This window comes from Acomys russatus, chromosome X, assembly GCF_903995435.1.
Source record: "Acomys russatus chromosome X, mAcoRus1.1, whole genome shotgun sequence".
Lineage (NCBI taxonomy): Eukaryota > Metazoa > Chordata > Mammalia > Rodentia > Muridae > Acomys > Acomys russatus.
In genome coordinates, this window is record NC_067169.1 from 62,835,765 (window position 1) to 62,855,282 (window position 19,518).

The 19,518-nt window shown below is 33.0% G+C and overlaps 1 protein-coding gene across 1 annotated transcript in view; it reads left to right on the forward strand.

Moving 5' to 3' along the window:
* The window catches only part of Dach2 (dachshund family transcription factor 2), a 520,209-nt gene that overhangs the window by 418,557 nt on the left and 82,134 nt on the right, over window positions 1-19,518 (forward strand). Inside the window, exon 6 of the mRNA XM_051141822.1 lies at window positions 3,914-4,086. Within this exon, the coding sequence (XP_050997779.1) occupies window positions 3,914-4,086 (173 nt within the window). The remainder of the gene's footprint in view (window positions 1-3,913; window positions 4,087-19,518) is intronic.

Here is a 19,518-nt window from a genome sequence, read left to right on the forward strand (position 1 = left end):
AATAAGAAAACACAGTTTGATGACTTAAAAAATCCTCATGTTTATCTTCTTCACTATGTGACTTAAATGAACCACACTGCTATAGTATTCTGTACTATTGATGGCCTTTAATTTAATGTTTCCAGCTTCAGCAAAAAGGCTGGCTTAAGTAATTCAATATTTGCATATACTTTGCATGTGTAACTGATATAGGAATCACTGTTAAACTGACCTCTACTGTAAATATTAGCGTAGGGTCTAAGGAATTATAACTGACTGGCAATTAGTTATTGCAAGTCAGGATCTAAAAGTGTTACTCTTAAGACCTTCATTTTTATTATGAATAAGGCTGCTATAAACATGGTTGAGCAAATTTTCTTGTTGTGTGCTGGAGCATCTTCTGGGTATATTCCAAGGAGTAGAATAGCTGGGTCTTGAGGAAGCCCTCTTCCCATTTTTCTGAGATAGCACCAGATAGATTTCCAAAGTGGCTGTACTAGTTTGTATTCCCACTAGCAATGAAGGAGTGTTCCTCTCTCTCCACATCCTCGCCAGCATGTGGTGTGGCTTGAATTTTTGATCTTAGCCATTCTGATGGGTGTAAGATGGAATCTCAGAGTTGTTTTGATTTGTATTTCCCTGATGACTAAGGAGGTTGAGCATTTCTTTAAGTGTTTCTTAGCCATTTGATATTCCTCTGTTGAAAATTCTCTGTTTAGTTCCAAGCCCCGTTATTTGAAATATTTGTTGAATTGTACTGTATAACTGCCAATGGACTATTACATTCTGTTTTTTTGTTTTCATTTAGTTTGCATATCAATTGGACTTTAAGTATGCATACTTCTTGATGTGGCCAGATGGTGTCTGGGTGATGCTGAATATCATTTAAAAATAGGAAAAGGTTATTATAGTGGTAAGGAAAATATAAACTAAAGTTTATTAAAACATTTCAGTACTGACGTTGATTCAGTAGTGACATTCAGGAAGATATTTATAACAACTTTTAATACATAGTGCAATTTTTGACTAAAATTTTGTAAATATAAACAAGAATCAAAGTCTAAGATTATTTTGAATTTGTGGAACCTTTTAATGTTATTGATGTTTGCTGTATGAAATACTACATAAATGTTTTTAGGATGAAGGTTAATTCTAATTAACATATGTTACTTAACATTCCATCATCATAGATTGAAATATATTATTAGTAAGGTATATAAATACATGAACATGTGAATAATTTTGTATGACTTGCAAGTAATTTCTGCTTTAAGGGAGAGTTTCAACATATATGAGAGATCATGTGATCTTTATGTATCTAGTTTGTTTCAATAAGAATAATACTCTTCAGAATTACAAGCATTAGAGAGGATGACTATGTGAATGTTTGTTGGCCATATTCAGTACATCATTATAGTATTACTTTATGTCCATAATTATATATCAATGTTTATATATCAATTTATAATTAAATACTTAAAAGAATCTTGGAAACAATAACTTCCAATAACTTGTTTCATATTATGTAGAAATATAATATAAAGAACTTGTCTATTGAATTTAATGCATATTTTTACTATTCTTTTGAGACAAAAATAAAATATAGTAGGGAAGGGCATTTTTATGTCAATGATGTTAATCTTGTGCTGACGATAATCTAATACTCCCAAGAAAATTTTTTATTGCTAGTACATTCCTGTGATAAATTGTTCCTAAAATGTATTTAAATGCTATAAGCCAATATGGAGAGGGACTTTTAATGTGTCTTATTCAGCGTATGGTCATAAGGAGTACAAAAACCTTCCCTTTCTTGATTTTTATGTATAATTTACATTTCTAGGCTTCTTTTAGCCCTTGGGCAACTCTCATGACTGCACTTCATGGCTGTCTCAACAGAAACAATGGAGACAGGTGTATTTATTATTTAGGAAGATTTTAAAATTGCGATGGTCACTTGAATATTGTAATAGCTTACAATCTACACTTGTGTTTTTATTATCTTTCTGCTTTCAGTGGTTCCCAACAGCTTAAAATCCACCATCACAATTGAATTCAGGAGATAGACCTCAAATAACAGACTTTTTCCTATCATCTTCCAATTAAATTGGATTTCATATTAAAATTTTATGTGAAATACACACATTCACATAGTGGAAGAAAACTATTTCCTAAACCATATGTTTGAGTGATACTATTACCACTACTAATCTGTGATAAATTAGATATCAGTATCATCTGAAAACACTCCTTGTTCCCTTTTGTTATGAAATGAAATGAAAGAAAAAAATGAATGTTTTGAAGTGAAGAAAAGTAGGCTATTTTTTATTGTAAGTAGGATCAATATGAGTGCTGCTCATAATATTTTTATATCCCATAGTAAGTTACAAAAAGTAGGTAATATGGTTTTATAACATATGGGAGGATAGAGCGATCCAGAGGGTCCTAGAACCCTACAAGAAGGGGTCCTGCTCAAACTATGACAGGAGCCAAGGACAATACGTGTAGTAAACGTCAGACCTCTACCCAGATCTAGCCAGTGGATGGGACATTCTTCACAGTTGAGCAGAGAGTGGGCACTGACTTTCACACAAACTCTGGTGCCCCATATTTGACCATGTCCCCTGGTTGGGGAGGCCTGGTGGCACTCAGAGGAAGGATAGCAGACTACCAAGAAGAGACTTGATACCCTATGAGCATATACAGGGGGAGGAAGTGCCCCTCAGTCCCAGTCATAGGGGAGGGGAGTAAGGGGAGAATAGGAGGGAGGGAGGAATGGAAGGATACAAGGAATGGGTAAACAATTTAGATATAATATGAATAAATTAATAAAATATATTTAAAAAAGAATCATGGTTTTTGAGTTCTGTCCAAAATAAGAAGGCACTGTAGAATAAAATATTTAAAATACATTTTATAGTGCTAACATTCACATGGTTAGTCTAATTTTATCTTACATCTGCTTAAAGATACTTACTATTTTAGTTTGCAATATTTTACCTAATGGCATGTCTGTGATTATCACAAGTAGAATGTATAATATTTAAGAGAGGCTGAAGATGATGCTCCAACATTATAGAGAGTGTTGGGTGACTGTTTATGCATTAATCTGTCTCAGTCATATTTTCATTTTGGAAGCTGCTAACTTGAACTCTGGGTTCACTCAAGTATTTAAGTTTTATCCCTTCTCAAGTCTCTGATAGGTTTAAAGACCAGATAGTTTAATTTTTCAATTAAGCTTAGTAGGTTAGGGGTTAAGATGTATTTAGATCAAGATAGATGTTTTAAATTAATAGAGATGAGATATGATAGATATTAATCTCCATTCAGAAATTTAGACCCAACCAGATAGGAAAGATGTTTACTTCAAGTTTGCCAAATACGAATAGCTAAATCACTACGAATGTAACATTTATATAATTCTTGGTTGTCTCATGGTTCATCCTGCTATATGTAGTTTATTAAATGTATATGTTAAAAAAGAAACATAATAAAATATTAAATAAAAATGAGTCATTCTTTCTGATATCTAAAATATATAAAAAATATTTCCACTTGGAAGAGAAACCATTAATTCCCTGGTAATATTAAAGAACATTGGCATTTGCTATTAAAATGGAAAGCATGTTGGTATTTTAGCATAATACTTACACTTTATTAAGATTTAAAATTGGAGTTATAAGCATTCCTTTTATTAAATTATTATTTTCTTTAATAATTTGAATCTGTTTATTGTCTTACTAACTTACCCATTGAATCTGTTAAGGAAAGTGACATAACAGAAACTATGGAAGATACTATTGGTAGTATTGATGGCCCTATGTTACTATTGTACAATAAAACAAAAATAAAATGCTAATACTAATGTACAAAAATGCTTTTAAAAATCTTCCTAGTGCCATTGTGTAAAAACTTTAATGTGCACTGTCTTTTTTAGGTCTCGATTTGCCTTTTATGATGATGCCTCATCCCCTACTTCCAGTCAGCTTACCTCCTGCATCAGTTGCCATGGCAATGAATCAGATGAATCATCTCAATACTATTGCCAACATGGCTGCTGCAGCCCAGATTCATAGTCCACTCTCCAGAGCTGGTACCTCTGTTATAAAGGTAAGGATCAATATTTCGAATAAGATAAAGGTATTAATTACATACAAACTTTCATAAATACCAGCAGTACCACCAAATCTTCAGTAATAACACATTTATCATGGATTCCATTGTTATATGGTGTCTTTGAGTCTGGTTTCTGACTAGACCTGGTTTGCTTTCTTTATACTGCCATGGATGTCTCTTTTATTCAAGTGTTGTTTCTCAAAATCAAGTATACTGTATATAGGATGTGCTGTCACACTAAACACAAAGAGAATGGTTATATAAAACACATTCCTATTTGTGGGATGGGTTGATGCAACACTTGTCATCTTTTTGAAGTTTGAGTGAAAATTTAAAAAGTATTCTTTACTGTACAGCATTTATACTCAGACAGGCTGTGGTACAAAATCTAGTTTGCCACTGATTGATTGAATGGCCTGAAATTTGATACTTTCCACTCCTGAATGTATTTATTCAATTGTAAAATAAAAGTCACAGCAATTATCTATCCTATTTACACACTGGCTAACTAGAGATAATATGAACAAAGTAGTTGTTAAAATCTATAGACCATACTTTGGGAAATGGCTCAGTTGATGAAGCACTTAAAAAGTTGTGACAACGTTCTTATGTTTCAAATAGCAAATAAACTCACTTACCATTATGTATTTTATTTTGGTAAATAGAATACATAAGAGTCTATAAGATGTCAGGAGAAGAGTCAAACATTCAAATACATTAATTATTTCTTTCTCTTCATTTACTGAAAAAATATTTTGCCCTTCATATACATGGGAAAATGATAAGATATGCTCTCTTACTTGAAAGAGCTTAAAACATAAATATACGGTAAATGAACTCTCAAAATTTGTATTAAGAAGACAAAATACTGTCCTTGGCTGGTGCCTTAGTTTGGGCGGGACCCCTGAGCCCAAATCTGCCTATCATATTGTTCTACTTATAGGTGTCTAGGATCCTCTGGATCCTTCTACTTTGCTATTCTCCCATGCTTCTCTCATTTAGAGTCCCAATAGGATGTCCTCCTGGTGGCACTCAGAGGAAGGACAGCAGGTTACCAAGAAGAGACTTGGTACCCTATGAGCATATACAGGGGGGTGGTAATCCCCCTCAGGAACAGTCATAGGGGAGGGGAGTAAGGGGAAAATGGGAGGGAGGGAAGAATGGGAGGATACAAGGGATGGGATAACCATTGAGATGTAACAAGAATAAATTAATAAAAAAAGAAGACAAAATAATGGTTGATATATGTGTCACCAAATATTAGAGGAATTCAAAGGAGAGATAGATGAGAACAAGCTTGGAGAAGAAGTGTCTTGATATCAGGAAATTCATTAGAGTTGATTGACTTCAACTTGACAAGTTATCTATTTTATGTAGTCTCATATACTTTAGTGGTCAAGTGGAAGTATTATACTTTTTTGAATATTTTCACATAGTTCTAACTGAGAATTACAGTCACTTTTAAAAAATAAATTGCCTGAAGTTATTACTTAAGAAGATGGAATAGGCCTCCGGAGAGCTGGCTCAGTGGTTTAGAGCACTAGCATTTCTTGCAGAGAAAGAGAGGACCTGCGTTTAGTACCCAGCACTCACACTGAAGCACACACCACCTTTGTGAGTCTAGCAGGGGTTGACACATGCTTTTAATCCCAGTACTCAGGAGGCAGAGGCAGAAGGATCTCTGAGTTTGAGGCTGGCCTGATCTACAGAGTGATTTCCAGGATTGCTAGGTCTGTTAGACAGAGAAACCATGTATCAAAGAACCAAAAAATAAGGAAGGAAATGAAGAATTAACAAAGAATGAAAAAAAAAAATAAAGAAACGAGGTAGTGAGGGAGGGAGTGAGGGAGGGAAGAATGGAAGGAAGGGAGGGAGACAGGGAGGAAAGAAGGAAGGAAGGAAAGAAGGAAGATATAACTCTCACAAAAAGTTAGGAAATTTTATTTAAAAAACTGAAAAGTTAAAATATGAAACCAGTCATGTGATACTTAATTGTAAGAAAGTAAGTTTTGAAGTTGCATCTTTATTTCAAAATAAGTTGTTTCAAAAGAGGTTAATTGTGAAGCACAGTCTCAAAGTTCAATCTATTAAACTGTGTGGGCATTGGACAAGCATACATATTGAGAAATCTTAGTATAATCATACTTGAGGGACATAGAAACTATTAGAAGAAAACCACATTTCTTCATTTAGATTCATACAATACTTTTGCCAGAAGTTTAAAGAATCTATTTAAATAAATTTTGCTTATTCTTTTTGCAGAAGGACTGAATTAAACTCATTATTTTTTCAAACATCTACATAATGACAAATACTAACATTTTTATGCAGAAATTAATGTGCTAAGTATGAAAAGTTGCTTCTCTATGAATAATTTGCTTTGTATTATGAAATGTCACTGAGTCTTGCTTCATAAAAATTTCTTGGTTCATTAATTAATAACATCTATTTACCTTTTTAAAAAGGTTACTCTTCTCTCATATATTATACCCTGATTGCAGTTTTCCTGCCCCCTCTCCTCCCAGCTCTTCTCCCTACACCTACCTGCCCTATGCTCCAGATATACTTCTCCTCAGTTTTTCTTCAGAAAAGGGCAGGCCTCTCAGGGATGTCACTGGAACATGGCATATCGAGTTGCAATATGAATAGGCGCCTACTCTCATATTAAGGCTGGATTAAGCAATCCTACAGAAGGATAAAGGTACCCCAAACAGGCAGGAGAGTCAGAGACAGCCCTTGCTCTCACTGTTAGGAGTCCCATAAGAAGAGCAACCTATAAACCCATAACATATATGTAGATTCATACAGGCTCCCTGATTGTTGATTCAGTCTCCATGAGACCCTTTGTTTCATGGGTACTTTATTTTATGGGTTTTCTTATGGTGTCCTTGATCTGTCTGGATCCTATAACACTATGCCATTCTTCTACAGAATCAATAAAAACTATATATATATATATATATGACATAAAAAATAAGGGACTAGAACAAGTTACAAAAAGTCAGCATGCTTAATTTTACTAAAATACACAAAGTACTTACAAACTACATATACTGATTTACAGTTTATTCACAAATCTATGCTTATAATTTTACTAGAAATTGATATTATGTATTTGTCTCCAATTTTCAGGTTTCTTAAAATGAACACATAAAAATTAATGAAAAAATAAGCCATGAATTTGATAGTAAGGAGACTATATAAGAGGAATGGGAGGATGAAATGAAATGGAGAAATAATATAATTATTTTATGATCTCAAAAAGAGAGCATTGAAAGTTATGAGACACAGACAACTGTTGTTGAGTGTATCTTTCCAGAATATCTGCATTATTTTCATATTGTTACACTATATGTTTGGTAGTATTATCCAATACTGTTCCTGACAGTCACCTCTCTCAAAAGCAACAATAAAAACAACCCAAAAAATCCATATATATATATATATATATATATATATATATATATATATATATATATATATATATATTGACAAGTTAATTTCTGTAAAACACAAATATTCTTATCAGGATGAATTACATGCTTCCACAAGTAGAAGAACTAAATCACAAAATTACAGATTATTTAACATTGACCTGGGAAGCGTAGACTCCAACAGAACACATTTAACATTTGCGTTAAAGCATTACAAAAAAATATGAAATATTTTGCAAAATAACACCTATATGTTAATTTCCTGAATGTTCCTTAAGCTAAGCAACACCAAATTTTTCCAACCAATCTACCTATCCATTTGTACTCCTTCAGGAGAACAGAACAAATGTAAATTGTTGGAAATCTTCAAAAAAGTAATAAGCAGTTTGATTATGAATTTAATTTATACCTAGGTCTTTAATACTGAATGATCTCATAATTGATAGTTGGACATAAATCGATTTGACCCATTTTCTTCAGTATATAAATATTCCCACCAGAGTGTGAAAAAAGGTTTCTTTCATCCCAAATGGAAAAGGAAAATCATATATGCTTTTTGAGGTCTTGGACATATGAAGAAGAATTCGTTTATTGTTTTTGAAAGATTTCCTCACTTACATGCTATTGTTATTTTTTAATCAATTTTGGCTATGTAGAATAATCCTACAGTATTATACTGTATGCCTGAAATAGTAGATACTTGCTATATGTTGCTATTTCAATTTTAATTGATTAAGCAAAATGAATTCCATGATTCCACAGTTGCCATTAGTCAAATTTCAATTACTCAACAACAACATGCTCTTTGTGGTTAATATAATATGCAATAAAAGTAAGATTTCTGTCATTGCAGTAACTTTTATTGGGTTGAATTATATTAAATACTGTAGTTGAAAAGTACCAAGTCATCAGCTATCTTTCAAAAATGAACAATAAGTCTATTTAAATATCAGCCCAGGAGGCCTGATGAGATTGTGCAGTGACTAGGGGTATTTTTTGCTAAGTCTCATAACCTAAGTTCAGTGTCCAAGAACTACATGCTGTAAGGAAAGAAACAAACAACTCTCTTAGGTGGTCCTCTGACCTCTATACATGTTCTGTCTACCCCCTATAAATGAATGAATGAATAAATGAATAAAATGAATAAATGAATAAAAATGCTTTAAAAGAAATATATATCAACCCTGTTTATTTCAACTAGTCCTGTGGTAGCTCAGAAGAGATTAGTCATTGTTGAGTATTACTATTATTTTTATTCTTGTCAATTTGAATACAGACTAAACATAATTCAATGATTTAGCAATTTTATCTGAATTATTGATTTGATGTGCATTGATGTCTTGCCAATATGTATGTGTATGTGAGCAGTAGGCACTTATATTCTAATACTGTTATGAATACAATAACAGTGACAATCACTTCAATTCTTTCCTAGGCCATTATGTATGTGTTTTATAATTTCATACACATAAAATGTGTGTGTTGATCATATCCAACTTCTGTTCCACCAATTCCTCAAAGATTCCCTAAACCATGTCCTCTTCAAATTTCATACTCTCTTTAAAGAAAAAAAAAAAAAAAACTACTGCGCCTGAGTATTTCTTTGTATATTTGCTTGAGATTTGGACCATCTACTACAGCATGGGAAACCTACCAAAGACCACATACCTAAAAAAAATTGACTCTTCTTTCCTCAGAAGCCATTAGCTTCCAATATCATAGTAGATAGGCATTAGGGATTCAAGAGACTCTTCTCTAGGATGAAATTTTATAGGCTCTATCTTATGAAGGCAACTATAACTACTTTGAGTCCATGAGGTAACAGCCCTGCCATGTCCAGAAGACAGTGCTATTCAACAGTCTTCTTCGACTTCTGGCTATTTCAATACTTCTGCCTCATCTTCCATGATTTTAACTGAGTCTTCAAGGACGGTGTTTGTAAAAAACATATGTTAGATTTTGCCTGAGCATTCCAAAGACACATATTTTCCACACTTTGACCAGTTGTGAGTTTCAGTATTATTCACCATCCACTGCAAGACTTTTCTTTGGTGAGGACTGAGAGCTATACTAATTTATGGATGCAAAGTTAAATGTTTAGAAAACAGTTGGATATTATATATCCATTGAGCAAAATGGTGTTATTCTTAAAGTGATCTGTCCCTGGTTTACTTAATACCTCTGTGGCTTCTGGAAGTGTCTTTTCCAACCTTTACAGAATAATTATTCTCAGACAGTTCAGCTTCTTATACTCTTCTGCCAGATGCCTTTTGAAATACTTAACACACTTACCAATTTACTTTCAATGTAATTAAACTTTTCACAGGAGGTATGGGCAAGACTTATGAAGGGTAAGTACCATCCAATTCAAGCAAGTTCTAGTTGATATCATGTATCATCAACTGAGATAGTAAATAAACACATCTATATGATCTAATACAGCATGAAAATACTCCATAACTTGTATAAATTATTCATTAAAAAAGTAATATTATTATGTATAGCAATGTGAATGGCAGGCCTTATCATATTAAGCTCTCTATAATCTGTAATCATTTTGCATGAATCACCTAGCTTTCTTATCCTGGGGTGCTGCTATGTGGCCTCTTTCATATGCCTATGTCCAATTATGATGGGCTCAATGGGGCCTGCTCAAACTGCTTGGCTTGGCACAGGGCCTAGAGGCAATGAGCTAATTCTCCTGCCTGCTGTGGCTGTCAATGTGTGGAAATCTTGGATCTGACAGAGTATGAGACTCAGCAGTGGCTCAAACTGGAACTTCTCCTTCAAATATAATTTCTAAGATTTTCATGTGTTGAATGCACAATCCAAGTAAACCTTTCAGAAGTAGAAAATGAACAAAGCTTACTGTATTTACTTATCTGTAAATGGGACAATATTTTTATTTAAAAATTTCACTGTTCTACCATTTACAACATTTATGAACTATTATTTAGTTATAAATTCTTTTTTTCTTTTTTTATTAATTTATTCTTGTTACATCTCAATGTTTATCCCATTTTAATAGCACAGAATTTTTCTTTCTATAATCTTTTCACTAACTCCAGCTCAACACAAGTCATACCATATTTATCTTTAAGTGATCCAGACAAATCCGGTTGCATGGCTCTCTACCTCTTTCTTTCTTTCTTTTTTTCATTCATCTGTTCTTCCTTTCTTCCTTTCTCCCTTCTTTTCTTTCTATCCTTCTTTTCTTTCTTTCTTTCTTTCTTTCTTCCTTTTGATTTCCTTATCACATTATGGAGACAAATTACATGTAAGGGTAATTCACTTAGGTTTATCAAATGCTCTCCTTCCTCTAATAATGATCATGCCCCACCATTGGGATCAAGAAAGCCACTAAATCACTCCCTAGGATCCTGTTCAATTAACTTTTTTCTTAACTGTCTTGTTTACACATTCCTATCAGGCTTAGTGACTTGAGCATAAATGCTGCCTCTCTCATACCCAGTTCTCGAAATAATATCTATCTCCATTCCCTGACATTCACTAATATTCAGCAAATACTAACCAAATATCCCTAATGACTAATGTTAGCCACTCCATCAGGGACTTGTTTCTCTTGTATTGCCTCAGATTATGAATCCATTTAGTGAAGAATAAGTAGTTACATTACTTCTTTTCCGAGGTTAAGTCTATCAGCCTCCATGCCCTAGGCCATGACAGACTCTTTCACTGTCAATTTAAAAATGTTTCCCAATTCAAGGAGTTCAGATGTGGAAGACTCCCTGTATTGGATTTTCCTGTACTAGAGCCATTTTAAGGACCCTCTTTGTATGTTTGATAATTAGTTGCTCATTCTTCTATTATATATATCATATATGAGGGGAATTGTACAACATTTCTACTATGACCTCTAATTACTATCCACTTCCTATAGGGTCTAAGTTTTTGGATATGAGGAAGAACATTAACACAGACATAATGTGTGATCTTTTTTACTTTTGGTACCTTGGATGTAAGATGTGACAAACTTGAAACTCTCTATCATCTTTTATTTTGTCTGATTTGCCTACTAAATTAGATGATAACACAGAATATGCTAATTACGTGTCCCTTTTCTATTATAATTTTTCCCCTCCATAATAAGTAACTTCCAAAAAGGCTGCCATTTTAGCCTCAGTTACACATCGTATTATGCAATACAGTGGTCATACAATACACAACTGCTGCAATGTTTTACCAGCAGTCTTGTCTTATTCTTAGGGTACTGCAATGTATTCTCTAATCTGTGTTCTTTGATCATTTTCAAGGCATCCTGATACTAATGTGTTAGATTACACCTATCAAGGAGGTATATAACTCCCATCATAAAAAAAGATGCTATCTAGAGGTTTCTCTGAGGAACACACAACTCTCTGATGTGCTTAATCAACACAGAAAATACAGAAACCACTGTAACAAGAAAACACACCAGCCCATACTATGTAGGGAAAGGTAGAAATGTTGAGACGGTCTAAGATGACTACCCACTTAAGGCATATAAAGACCATAGTCCTCCCATCTATCCATAATATGTTATTAAAGTTAAGAATTTAATGTTTATTAAGCTTGGGGACATGCATTCACTGTAAACAATTACCAATACAGACTTTAATTTCAATTTTCAAAAGATAAAATTTCAAACAGGTTTTGTTTTAGCTGTTCTTGTCTTTTGTGAGAAACTAGTTTGAGAGTGTTCCTATGCCAAACACATAGTAAAATTTAGTTCTGGCTCAGGTCCTTTTAGTGTCAGCTTAGTTATTAGCATTTGTAGCTATTAAGTAATATAACCATAACATGAATTGAAAATTTCTTTATGGTCATTAAGCTGGCAAGTATTACATATCAGTATATGTGGCAAAATGCAAGGCTGATACATATGCACCTTTCTTGCTTGAGTCTCTAGTGTCATGTATATTATTTTCTACATTTCTCAGAAGCTTTGCAATGCTTTCTCCCATAGTTTTCTCTGAGAGTCTAAGAAATTTAAGTAGGAAGCAGTTATCTGGCTGTTTACCAAAATCATCTGCTTAGCTATGTTTCTTGTTTGGCTGAGCAGCTGGCAATTAATGAATTAATAGGAAATGGTCACAAGGCAGCGGCATTAGCATGTGAGCATCTGGTATTAAAATTAGTCAACACAGGGTTTTTTTTTTTTGGTGATTATTTAGATTTACTAAAAATTACTACTTAAATCTAATTCTAAGTGTTTGGTAGCAAAACAAAACCATCACTATCTTTTAGGACATGAGATGAAGATACACTGGACATAAATGGAGAGTTATTTGTCTTTGTTTGTTTATTTGTTTGGGTGGGTGGCAGACTTCCAAGTCCAAAAAATAATTTAGAAGAAAGCATTTTCTGTTGAATATGCATTCTGCCACTCGAGTCTATTTACATACTATCAACAGATACTGCAGCTGATTCTCTTAATCTGTCATCCTCTTCCAAGATAAGTTGATCACATAAGAGAGGTGAGAGGGCTCTTTATCTAAACTTCACTAGGTTCCACATTTAGAGTGTGCATAATATTCTAGAGTTCTCATGATTGTATATTCCAGCTGCACCAGAAATCTTACATCAATTCCAATGTGCCATATTATGTTGCCTTTTCCAATTTAGGATTGATAATTGTCATTCCAAAACTGACAAAAGAAAACCCCTAATATCTAAAATATTCTTTCTTAGTGGTAAATTACTTAGCCACTTTTGGAGCTAAAAGATAAGTTATTATTTTATAAATTATTAAGCACACACACACACACACACACACACACACACACACACACACACACACACACACACATTCCATTTCTAGAATAGGGAAATTCATAATTACCACACTGCAGATTTTACTATTTCTCCACAATAAACTTCTAACCTATTTTCTTCTAACTTTGTGAAAAATTATGTACTCCTTTACATAATTTAAATTAAAAAGTTAATTTCTAATTGTGAAACAAACACCTACTGAATGTTGGATTTATGTGGATTAGTAAAATATACTGATTTTTATTACTTTAAGTTACCAGCTACCAGACATCAAATTCTACTCTAGAATCAGTGATAAGCTAAGTAAACATCAATAATGAGCAAACCTTTTATTTATGCCCTTTTCTTTTATTACTAAAATCTGTCAAGTTTCAAGTTCATCTGCTTCTGTACAACTCTGGCAAAAATAGAGTAATATCACATCAACCACATAGAAAATATCAGGACAAATACATGAATAAAATATCTAACATTCAGATAATCTTCAGAAAGATATTCCTAAGTAGTGAAATGCCATTAAATCCTTTAGGAGCTCATTAACAGATTTAACATTTGGAAAAGGTATTACTATATGAGGTGAATTCAAATTAAATAAATAAAATAAAAGTGAACTTAAATTAAAGTGAAAAGGTAAGTAATATGTTACACAATTGAACTGAATGCTTTACAGAATCAATACAATAGACTGCCAGAATGAAAAGTTCAACAATGTGATAGTCATTATTAAAAAATAAATGATTTATATTGCACTTGCATATAATCAAATGACAAAGGTATCTAATTTAAACAATACATATAATTCAAACTAACTATGTAAGTTCTAGGTATAACACCATATTTCTGAAGAAGTAAAAGTAAATACTGAGATGAACTAAAATGATCTCCATAAAATCATTAATACTTTAATACTAATAAAGTAAATTTTACGAAAGTTACTGTGTTAAACTTTGTAAAATCTTAGTCTTCTAAACATTTATCCTTCTTTGTCTAAAGAATCAAATAATTCCAAATGATTTAATATGGTATATGTCTCCTTTGACAATTTGTGATATACCTCGAAATGAAAGAAAATAGTATACTATTTATCATAGTGATGCTTTCTTTTCATTTATAATCATTGAACTGTTACTACATGTTAGAATTGGAGTTGTGGTTAAAGATAACTTTGCTAATTGTAGAAAAATAAGAATTTGTTAGGTGCTAATATGCTGATTCCAAAAGTTCTTCTTACTTGTTTTGAATATGTACAACCATGCAGTGCTTTGCAGGGCCTATAGCTGTTTTTGATGAGATGTGAATGAAATACATGAAGAGGAATAGGGTTGTAAAAGTCATAAATGACACATAAAATGAAGTCATCAATGAGTAAAAAAGGTTGGGGTTTTATATTTACAATTTTCTTTTTAAATGTCCTTATTGATTTGTTGCAAATATTGTTAACCCTGTATTTGGCAAATGGTAAGGACATTATCACTTGCATTCTCATTTGTAATAAAACAGATTAACTTGCTGTGAAAATTTAACTAGACCGAGACACAACAGTAGCCACCTAATGAACCAGAGCACATTGCAGTTAAGTATCTAAATAGATGCATACTGATTACAGGGCTGAAAAATGGTTGTGTTTATTTGCAAAAGAGAAATTGTTCACAGAACTATCATTATGTGGGAGGAAATTAACATTCTAGTTTCAAAAGAGACTTTTTTGGAAACACTCCTAACTGTAAATTGATACATGACATTGCACTTCTCTAAAGTGGTTTGAAATACAAATAAAATTCTGACTTTCAGAAAGCCTTAAATGTTTTTGCTATTCTTTTTATAAATTTTGCTAAATTTGTTCTTCAACAAATTCATATATTTTTATAATGTATTCAGATTATTCTCAGACCATCCCTTTTTATCTACCTCTCATGTTGACAAGGCCTGTCCTGCCTAACTGTGCACTACTTAAATTCATGTATTTTTGTTATGTTTTGTAAGCCATTGAATTTATCCAGGACCAATTCTGTGGCCATGAGTTTAGAACCATCCAATGGAGCCTGGTAAGGCATATTTGAAATATGGACAATTTGGTCAGTTAGCTGTGAGCACTAGTTAGCATAGCAATACTGTAGTAGTTTGGTCTACCATGATGGTGATGGAGATATTGACATTATTTGGTGAAAGTAAGTATAAGGACATGTTACAAACCCTGGCTTGTTACAAAGTGGAAGGTTAAATGAAAGGCTGAGTCATGATATGGCTTTTATGATGTCATACCATAGAATGCGGCATTGCAGTGATGCAACTGATTGATGGCCACCTAAATTCCTATAAGTAACCCTTCCCCCCACTCTGTAAGAAAACCCAAAATCTCATTTGTTCAGTACACTTGACTTTTAAGGAATTTCCCTTTGTTTTGCCACCTGTGCCCTATCTGCAGTGAGTAAATCTTTGCATATTACCATGAAAAAGTAAAACAACAAATTGGCACACAAAGTTGGGTATGACATAAAGCAAATATAAACTGGGAAGGAATGATTATGTGTCCCCTGCATGGATAGACAAACAAGCAATCGAGGCTGTGTTGTCTGATGTTGAAGTATTTGTAGAGTCAATCATAACATGACTTCCATCCATATGTGGTATATGACAGTACACATTCTTGATACAGTGGTAGTTCCATGAGTCTTGCTCTGGCCGTAAGACATGTAACTAATGTTGTGCCATTATGAGATGGAGTACCCAAGGCTAACCATCTTTTTCTATGTAGTATGGAGTGGGAGGCCTACTTGATGAGTAGAGTCTACTATGTGAATATGAGGATTTCCTGAAAATAGTTGGAGAATTGGAGAATGTACCATTCAAGTCCCTGAGAATAAGCTCAAATGAGAATAGATTACCAGAAAGCCATCACAGAAGTTATATGGTTACTGTTAGACATAACAAGTTTTCCAAACTTTAGAGTTGACTGTCATACTGGAACCTGCTTGTATTTCAGAAGAATTACAAGATGCGGATGAAGTTAGCATCCTCCACTTACTGTCTGATTTGGCATATAAATTAGATAGCAGGTAGGATAAGATGGAGGGAATGGCTTCCCATTTACTACAGCTAGTGATTCTAAAGGGAAAGGAAATTCAAATTAACTCTGAGCTTCTAAAATTTGGAATCTATTGGAAGAGTCAGATAGTGAAGAGAGAGAAAAAGAGGTGGAAGTGAGAGAAGATAGTGTCCCAAGTACATCTTTCCTTTGATACAAAAGAATGAAAAAGGATGCATATCAATGCCTTAGTAATTCACTGACACAAGATACAACTGATACAGGTAATGTATGGAATATTTAAGTGCTGGATCATTTCTTCCTGTCATTTCGCTGTAGTATTCTCTTAGTTGTTGATACCTGAGATGAACATGAATTCCAAGTGAAGGTCAGTAGATTTTAGAATCAGCAACTTTCAAACAATTAAGAAAGAAACACTCCAAATGGAAAAGAAGCTTTGCTAACTTTCATCTCAGTTAGGATTACTGTGTAGAATATACAAACAAACTAAAAATATAAACATTAAGGAAACAGTAACAGTAAAACCAACAATAACCAAAAGGAAAAAAGTGAGTTAGGGAACTTAACAGAGAGTTCTTAAGAGAAATACAAGTGTCTAGAAACACCTTAAATGTTTAACATCATTAGCTGTCAGATGAATGTATATTAAAACTTCATTTAGATCCCATCTCACTCTAGTGAGAATGCCCATCATCAAGCAAACAAATAACAGCAAACACTAGTATGGATTATGTGAAAGAAGAACCATTGTTATACTATTGGTGAGAATAAAAATTACCTCAGTCACGCTGGAAATTATCTACAAATCTCTCTGAAAAACTAGAAATAGATCTAACCCAGGTACTCTAGTCCTGGATATATACTTAGAGGACTCAAAACCCTACCCCAGAGACAGTTGCACATCCAATCCAATCCTAGTTATTCAAAATAACTAGGAAATATCTTCAGCTTAGATGCCCACCAACAAATGAACAGATAAGGAGAAAGTGGTACATATACAGAATGTCATATTACAAAGAAAAACAAACAGGAAATTTGGAAGTAAATGGATGGAACTTGAAATGGATGAGACAACTGATTTCTATGAAGATACCTATCTCCTGTTCTCTGTTCTCTCTCATATATGAATCGTAACTTCAAACATTTTATTTTTTTCTTTTCTTTCTTTCTTTCTTTCTTTTTTTTTTTTTCAGACAGGGTTTTACTGGGTAGCCTTGGTTCACTTTGGAGATCAGACTGGCCTTGAACTCACAGAAATCCACCTACCTCTGCCTTCCTGAGTGCTGGGAATTATAGGTGTGCACCACTGTGCCCACATTTTTTTAAGTGACTTATTTTTATTTTATGTACATTGGTATTTTGTCTGCATGCACATCTTTTTGAAGCTGTCATATCCCCTAGAACTGGGGTTACAGACAGCTCGGAGCTGCCATGTGGATGCTGGGAATTGAACCCAGGTACTCTGGAAGAGCAGATGGTACTCTTAACCACTGAGCCATCTCTCCAGTCACCAAATATTTTCTATGTGTAACTTTTGGATAAGTGGATGCCAAGAAACTAGAATGGAGCTATTGGAAAGAGTTAAACTAAGGGAGAAAGGGTAGTAGATCACTGAATTTTTAATAATTTCCATTATTTTTGTCCTTTAAATCATGCTTTTAAAATTACTGTGCTGTTTCACATAATGTGCATAATGAAAGCAAACAAGAATTTTGGAGGTAAAATATTCAAGTACAAGTTTTCTTATTAAATGTTAATTTTAAATATGTTTACCACATCCATTTCTATAGCACTATACATTTTCTCTTTATTTTAGCATTTGTGTGAGTGTTACCTCAGTCTTTATTCATTAGGAGGTGTAATTTTTTAACAAGGTAGTAGAAAATGTTAAAAATCATTCAGTGTCATTATTCTGTTTTTCCAAATCATCAATATTAATCATTAAAAACAGTCCACTTGTTTTATAGTAGGATATAAGGGTGTGTGTGTGTGTGTGTGTTGTTTGTATGTGTGATTATTTCACACACCAATAAATATGCACTGATGTTGCTTCTTCAGTTATAATTTTCACAGCATCTGCTGTATTTGTCTTTTATCAATTCATTTAAAATTCCATATACAGACATAATTAAATTAAATATTTTAGCACAGTTCAGTATTAGAGCTCAAAGACAATCACTGAATTCTTTTGCATATTATGTACACATTCTGACCTAAGACTATTGATTTTAAAGTACAAGAAAGCCAATAAAATTGGTCTCACCCTTGACATTATTTTTAAATTAAATTTATTTATATTTATGTATATGGATGATTTGCCAGCATGTATGTCTATGTATCATGTGTGAGTTTGCTGTACATGGAAGCCCAAAATGGGTGTCAAACTCTCTGGGACTGGAGTTGTAGAGAATCATGAACTGCAGTGTGGGTGCTGTTAATTGAGCTTAACTCTTCGGGATGAGCAGCCTGTACTTTTAACTGAAGAGCCAACTCTCCATCCTTCCGTATGAAGTCATTTTCAGCGATATATGTTTGTGTGCATAAGTATATATTCATGCATACCTGGTATGTGAAATATATATATATACATATATATATATGTGTGTGTGTATATATATATATATATATATATATATATATATATATATATATATATATATAAAACTAAACTTGGCTGATCAGGCTGGATTTTTGACTTTTAAACTTCTAGTCTCTCCAAAGTTGAAAGGATTTGTGCTTCCAAGTTTATATAGGTCTTTCAGACCTTAGCAAGTCATCTCTCCAAACTCCAAAAAATGTGAACATTTTTTGGTAAATTTTTATATCTGCTTTCCTTTATACATTTGTTGGACTGTGCCTTAAAGTGCTCTGATAAAACCATAGATTTAATTAATTAATTAATTAATTAATTTACTTATTTTTTTTACAAACCTTAGAATCTCATTGTTTTAAGACTTGGAAACAACAGTAAAGTATTACAACTGTACTGTCTATTTACAATAACTGTTTATAGTACAAATACTATAGCTTATACACTAAATGTCTAAAAAGTCATCAAAGTCATTTCAGTAAAATTTTTTGTTACCTAAATGCTAAGTAATGATTTAAAATTTAACTTTAAAATAGACATGGCACAATAATAACTCTATTAGTATTTTTCCTACTTTGCTT